Source organism: Coregonus lavaretus (genome assembly GCF_964263955.1).
Source record: "Coregonus lavaretus genome assembly, chromosome: 5".
Taxonomy (NCBI): Eukaryota; Metazoa; Chordata; class Actinopteri; order Salmoniformes; family Salmonidae; genus Coregonus; species Coregonus lavaretus.
Genome location: NC_139992.1, coordinates 77,609,513 through 77,616,758, shown reverse-complemented (window position 1 = coordinate 77,616,758; position 7,246 = coordinate 77,609,513). Strand labels below are relative to the sequence as shown.

At 43.4% G+C, this 7,246-nt stretch overlaps 1 protein-coding gene across 1 annotated transcript; it reads right to left on the bottom strand.

Annotated features, from left to right (window-relative positions):
* Positions 1–681: 681 nt before the first annotated feature.
* LOC311129096 (THAP domain-containing protein 5-like) lies at positions 682–4,012 on the bottom strand. Its single transcript, XM_084161376.1, has 4 exons — positions 3,863–4,012; positions 3,395–3,581; positions 1,653–2,774; positions 682–1,485 (listed from the first exon to the last, which is right to left on the bottom strand). The coding sequence occupies exons 1-3, from the start codon at positions 3,943–3,945 to the stop codon at positions 1,947–1,949; spliced, it is 1,098 nt and encodes a 365-aa protein (XP_084017502.1). The 5' UTR covers positions 3,946–4,012; the 3' UTR covers positions 682–1,485; positions 1,653–1,946.
* Between the last annotated feature and the right edge of the window lie 3,234 nt (positions 4,013–7,246).

Here is a 7,246-nt window from a genome sequence, read left to right as displayed (position 1 = left end):
CTAAGTTTGCCTTCAGAGTGGCTCTATGAGGCGTGTGACGTTTCCCTGATTGATCTCAGGTAAAAAGACACTGCATGCATACTGAGATTATTGATTGATTACATTTACATTTTAGTCACATCTGCAATGCTGCAAAGTGCACTTCAAAGCAATTTTATCGATTTCCGAGAAGACTGGGATTAGACCTCACTTCATCTCACAATAGCCTACAAGCAGCCCTTGTATCAATGCTGTGGTGCTTTATGTAGATGTTATGCTAACTCCTGAGTGGCGCAGTGGTCTAAGGCACTGCATCGCAGTGCTAACTGTGCCACTAGAGATCCTGGTTCGAATCCAGGCTCTGTCGCAGCTGGCCGCGACCGGGAGACTCATGGGCGGCGCACAATTGGCCCAGTGTCGTCCAGGGTAGGGGAGGGAATGGCCGGCAGGGATGTAGCTCAGTTGATAGAGCATGGTGTTTGCAAAGTCAGGGTTGTGGATTCGATTCCCACGGGGGGCCAGTATAAAAAAAATATATATATATATGTATTCACTAACTGTAAGTCGCTCTGGATAAGAGCGTCTGCTAAATGACTTAAATGTTATTTATCTCTCTGCTATTGCTCTGATGGAATGCTAGCCTAACCCTAGCGGGGTCACGTTAGAGAAGGCAGGTAGAGACAGATACTCACTCAGGACAGGCGGTGTAGAAAGACAACAGATATACGTTTCTCGAATAATGTCGGTTTACTGACAGATGTGGTGGTGCTCTTGCTCCAGTGTCACGGCGAGATCAGAGCTAATGCGAGTGCACACCATATACACCAGATTAACCGGGGCCTAAAACACCCGGAAAGGGAGTATTCAAACACACAACATACTGTAACAATGGCCTGGGAAAGTAATGACGTGAGTTAGAACCAAAAACTTAGATCATCTTTGAAAGGCGCAATGCTCGTTTACCATTAAAAACATTATTTTATTTAAGCAACTATTAAAAGCTTGCCGTTTCGGCCTTCAATGGCCTTCATCAGAACCTGTTTATTTATCAGCACCTGTTCTGATGAAGGCCATTGATGAAGGCCGAAATGTCAAGCTTTAAATAGTTGCTTGAATAAACTAATGTTTTTAATAGTGAGCAAAAGCATTGCGCCTTTTCCTTTTCAAACATTTAATTAGAACCAACAACTCACACCTAAAACGGTGGAATCGTCTCAATTACTTGGATACTTATGTATTGCAGGTTACTTGTTACCATCGAAATAATAATAAAACATTGGTGAAAAACATATGCCTTTTTACACATAAATAACAAGCAAAGTAAGGACCTGTATGACCGCACTGTAGATTTGCTACGATACTATATCACTGAATAAAACAAGCAACCATCTGTAGCACAAGTATTGGTAATATCGCTTCCCTTAAAACGCTCAGAATTACACCACTAATATTTACAATTTATGTCAGTGACATCTAAGCATGAAACCGTAGTGCATAGTGCCATGGCTACAGTTGATAGAGCATGGCGTTTGCAACGCCAGGGTTGTGGGTTCGATTCCCACGGGGGGCCAGTATATAAAAAAATAAAATAATAATAATAATATGTATTCACTAACTGTAAGTCGCTCTGGATAAGAGCGTCTGCTAAATGACTAAAATGTAAATGTAATGGCCTATCCGATTGATCCTGGCTCTTAAAGACACAGTGTCACCTAGTGGGGACATATGGAAGGACAGGGATCCCCTGCCTAGAACGAGATGGAGAACAGATTACAGGCCTTGGCCAATGCTCTTTGAGAAACAAAGGGACTCACTACTAGTACGTAATATAACTCTTGGTGAAACATGTAAACAGGTAATAAATAAGTACAAGTGATTGAGACTAATAACCCTGTAATAACTATACCAAAAACATCTAATTAAAAAGACACAGATGTTAATGGAAACAAAGCACTACGGTTAAGACATTAGAGCAACGCAGAAGTAATATAGTCCTCTAGTACTTTCTGCTTTTCTTTGCAAAAAATGTTGTTCTTCTTCAGATGTGCCATCTCGCTCTCAAGCGATCGTATTTTACCCATGGTGCTTTCCTCTCTCCTATCCAACTCCATGATCTTGGTGTGGAGGCTGGCGATCTTACTCCACAGCTGTTCCTTGTCCGTGTCCTGTTTGGAGTAGGAGTGCTCGTACACCGAGATGTGTTCCCCCTCCCCGGGGCCCTCCTCCCCGTCTCCGACCCCCTCCTCCCTCCGTAGCTCCAGAGGGAAGATCCTAAACGTCTGACCGAGGACCGCCTGGAGGGCGTCCACTGTGGCTTCACATTCCGAGAAATGGCCGACAGGGCCGACGGATTCACAGCAGAGCACAGTCACCGTGGAGTCCAGTGTATCCAGCTGCTGCAGTGTCTGTGTCTCAGCAGACAGGTTCAAGCAAGAGGCTGTCAGTATCCCACCACTGTCTCCAGGCAGTTCTCCGGTCACCTCACACACTGCAGCCTGGGTCTCTGAGAGCATCACCTCCCCCAGGACCATTTCACTAGGAGTAGAGGCCTCTGCGTCTGAAACAAGCTGTCTTTCATATAGCAGGGTAGTGACCGTAGATTCACTGGCATCCTCAGGGTTAGGGACAGGAGGGACACTCACCACGACTGGTTTCACTCTGACTCTCCTTCTCAGAATCAGAGGTTTATTCTTGCCAGGAGGGGAGGGGGAGCGGATGAGTTCAATGTTGGCGTCGCATATCCTGGTTTTGGGCTTGGTGTTCTTCTTACTAGTGGAAACTGTTTTCTCTTCATCCTGAGGGGAAAGAGTGATGGTAAACACGAACAGAAATCATGCTATCATATTATAGCCATGTATAGTGTGTATAGTGTGTTAATTTCTTTATTTTGGGGATTTGTGTGTATTCCTTTGTATTATTAGGTATACTGCATTGTTGGATCTAGAAATAAAAGCATTTCGCTGCAAAATATGTGTACGCGACCAATACAATCTGATTTGATGTTGCACTTGCAATTTAACGAATTCCAGGGCTGGGGTCAATTCAAATTCAAGGCAGTCAATTCAGGTAAACTTAAAAAGCAATTCAAGATGTGAAAAAACAGCATCTATTTTCAATGACTTCTCAATAAACTGAGGAGTAGAAGCTATTTATTTCAGAAGTTTTTCCATTGTTGAATTTTAAATTAAAATAAATTCCTGAATCGACTGCCTTAAAATCGAATTGACCCCAGCCCTGATGAATTCCAAAGAAAATATCCTAACACAATGCTTTGTCCACTGCAATGACGATCAGTGTAAAGTGCATGATCAACCCAATGTGAAACTCTAATATCAGTCACTATTCCAGAAATGTGCATTAAGACTTCTGCTAGTTTTGTTGTTGGGTGTCATAGAAGTGGTGTGTGTCTACTGACGTCATGTCTGTGAGGGAAGACGGTAGGGATGGCAGTGTGTTTCAGGTATCGGATCCCCCATCGCAGGTCAAAGCAGTCCTCAGTGAAATGTTCACTACACAGGTACTGGTGTCTGCTGGGGGTCCACTCCTCTCGCTTCATGTTGTCTACCCATATCTGCAGCCTGGCCTCATCTTGCAAGGGGAACCTGTGGGGAGACAACAGGAATATGTTGGTAACATAGCTACATTTGTTGACATGCCCTAATTAGATTTGTCAGCCCCATCCAAATTCACAAGATTACATAAAAAGCATTGCTTCCATACTAGTGTTTGTGTTTTTCTATGACAGCTAACTATTTGTTTTGAGAGCACTGCTGGATACACAACGCTAGCGAGTAGCCAATATGATCATGCTAGTTAAGCTAGCTAGCAGTAGGACTGTATATGTACATATTGAAACGTGATGGGAAAATAGTATATAACCTACGGGTAAAAGCTTAGTCTCTTGTTTTCTTTAGAGGGTGTTCCGCCACGGTTTTTGCACAGTTTTACAGCACAGTAACGGGGCATATTTCACCTGAAAATACATGAAACGTTTGTACACGGAAGTCTTTCTGTCTTCCTCTCCTGTATGGCTGCGGCACAGAAGAGAGTTGCTGCGGCACGTGAGTTGTGGCTCACACTATCCAAACTACCCTGCCCTCTAGCGCTTGGCGGTGGAACTGTATCTTTCCCACCAAACGGAGCCATATACTGCATTTAGATGTTACAGTTTTTCCCAATTGCTAAAACACAATTTTGCAAACTAGGCAGGTTTTATCAAAATACTTAACACCATTCACAACACCACACACCCAAACTGCAAAATACCTCATATATCCTGCAAAATGAAGCACTGCAACCAAAACTACATATAACATTATCAAAATCAAACGTTTGCACGAAATGGCACACACTTCATTCATATTACCAGATTTTTGTCTAACCAACTACACACTGTTGGGCATAATGAAAAGCACACTCATCTTTAGTATGCTTTGCCATAATACTAAAATAGTTCAAATTGTAGAAAATTCTTCAGATTGTTCACATGCACAGAAATATTTGCAGAAACACACACATGCTGTTGAAACTTTTTTTTTTTTTTCACCAAACAACTCAGTGCAACATATGCACAGCAGATATATTTACATTGGACTGAACAAAAATATGCTCACAAAAAACAGTAAACTGAAAAAGAAAATTGCAGAAGAAATGTGCAGAAAAAATATATAGAAAAAGAAAAGAGGCAAGAAAAATAATTAGGCAGCATCTTGCCGCACAGCTGGGTCTGGCCACAACGCCTCGTCCACATCACAGGCAATATCTTCCCTTGCCAGACATCGAGGGAAGAAGCGCCTTGAGTGCCTTATCCATCCCCCAGCAAACCAGTTTTGGACTGGGGCTGCACGATGAAAGCTCACGTTGTCCCATACTACAACGTACCGAGTTCTTTGATGGTCTGCATCATTCATACTCTCTGGTGGTATGAGAATGTTGTGGAATCTGTCCAGAAATGTGAGGATATGGGCTGTGTTGTATGGTCCAAGGTTGGCATGACGGTGGAGGACCCCATGCGTATTGGAGATGGCAGCGCACATTGTGATGTTCCCACCACGTTGGCCAGGAACATCTATAATGGCTCTGTGGCCAATGATGTTTCTCCACCTTCTTCTGGTCTTTGCTAGGTTGAACCCAGCCTCATCTATAAAGATGACCTCATGTGGGATTGCATGAGCATCCATTTCCAGTACTCCCTGAAAACAAAGAACAAAAGCAGTCAATATGGTGTTATCCAGTACACTGGGAAACAATGTTGCGTGTAGTGTACCGCAGTCAATATTGTACTTACATCCACATATGCTCGTCTGACCTCTTTGTTTCTTTGAGAGTTTCTCTCAAACGGCACCTTATAAAGTTGTTTCATTCTGATTTGGTTTTGCTTGAGAATGCGAGCCAATGTGGACAGACTGACTCATTGAATGTTGTTGAATATGGTGATGTCTTGGATGATGTGGCTTTGAATTTCTTGTAATCTGATTTCATTATTTTCCAAAACCAAGTTTACAATGGCAGCTTCCTGTACCCCGGTGAACATTTGGCCCCTTCCTCCACCATGGTTGCGTCTCTCAGTCCTTTAGAAAAACAAAAAAACAAAAATATAGGGCTTGGACAATGCAGCCTAAAGATATTTCCCCCACATTAGAGTAAATTGTACAGGAAACTTGTGCAGTTAGTGTATGACATCAGCCATTCATGAAGTAAACAGGTGTCACCCAACTGATACACTATGGCATGGGGTGTACTACATAGTGTGAAATAAATGTTGGTTACATACCTGTACTCCAGTCTAAATGTCCGGATGACACAGGCGACAGTAAAACGGCTCAAGTTGGGCTACACTCTCTGTCCAGCCTCTCGCATTGTCAGCCCATGGTTGATGACATGATCAACTAAGGTTGCTCTGATTTCATTTGAAAGTTGTTGTCTTCTTTGGCCATGAACTCCTCTACCAGCTCTACCCCTACCTCTCACTCTTCCTCCCCCTCTCATTCTCCCCCTCCCTCTTCCTCTTCCTCTTCCTCTCTCTGCAACGTCTTCCATTGTTGTGGTAAAACAAAAGGCGCTCACCTGTGGTCTTTTCATAGTGCTTACTTCCTGATTTAAGTGGTAACAATTAACCATTGAGGTGTTTGGCCAGGTGGCACATGGTGGCCTATTAGCTCATGTAGTGTCATTTTGAATGGCAGTGTTTTGAAATGGCAAACATGTGACTTTATGTCAGATTGTTGTGTCTTATGCAGAGAACCATGTGCAGTGCATTTAAAAAGTGCCATTTTGAATTGCAAAATGTGTGTAAAGCAGAAAATGTGTTTAGACTTTTGGAGACTTGAGAAGAGGTTTTGCTCTCTGTGTGTCAGTTTAAATAATTGTGCTGTGCATGTCATTTTAGTGTGTTAGCAATAGGAAAAAACTGTAATTATGTCTCTCAAACAGTGGAGAATGCTGACGGGAGGACAGCTCATAATAATGGCTGGAATGGAGTGAATGGAATGGTATCAAACACATGAAAACCATGGAAACCATGGAAACCACATGTTTGATACCATTCCATTCACTCCATTCCATCCATTATTATGAGCTGTCCTCCCCTCAGCAGCCTCCACTGCTCTCAAAACATCAGTTTGTTGTTCTGTAGCAAAGCCTAAAAAGCATGCTGACTTTGTGTGTCACAAAATGTAGGTTATCCCTACCATGGCAGACCCGGGATTCAAACCCACGCCATAACGATAACATTGTCCCATAGGCTACTAGGACATAGGGTCCAGGACTACAGTACTTCAAGTATCAGGAATGTAAGTAGGTAGGTAGGTAGTAGGTGGGTGTGTGTGTGTGTGTGTCTTCATGCGTTGGTGTGTGTGTGTGTGTGTGTGTGTGTGTGTGTGTGCCTTAATGTGTGGGTGTGTGTGTGTGTGTGTGTGTGTGTGTGTGTGTGTGTGTGTGTGTGTGTGTGCCTTAATGTGTGGGTGTGTGTGTGTGTGTGTGTGTGTGTGTGCCTTCATGCGTGGGTGTGTGTGTGTGTGTGTGTGTGTGTGTGTGTGTGCCTTCATGCGTGGGTGTGTGTGTGTCTTCATGTGTGGGTGTGTGTGTGTGTGTGTGTGTGTGTGTGTGTGTGTGTGCCTTCATGCGTGTGTGTGTGTGTGTGTGTGTGTGTGTGTGTGTGTCTGTGTTTGCACAGCGACAGGTGTAGCTAATTATTAAGAACAACAAGGAACTGGACTCTGTTCCCAAGGTGATGGAACCAGGAAATGGCACCTACCAAGTGAAGCAT

Coding starts and splice junctions, on each gene's coding strand:
- LOC311129096 (XM_084161376.1), bottom strand. CDS start 3,945: ATGCCCCGTTACTGTGCTGTAAAACTGTGCAAAAACCGTGGCGGAACA. Junction 3,582..3,862: donor AAGAGACTAAGCTTTTACCC/GTAGGTTATATA, acceptor GTCTCCCCACAG/GTTCCCCTTGCAAGATGAGG. Junction 2,775..3,394: donor TCTTCCCTCACAGACATGAC/GTCAGTAGACAC, acceptor CTTTCCCCTCAG/GATGAAGAGAAAACAGTTTC.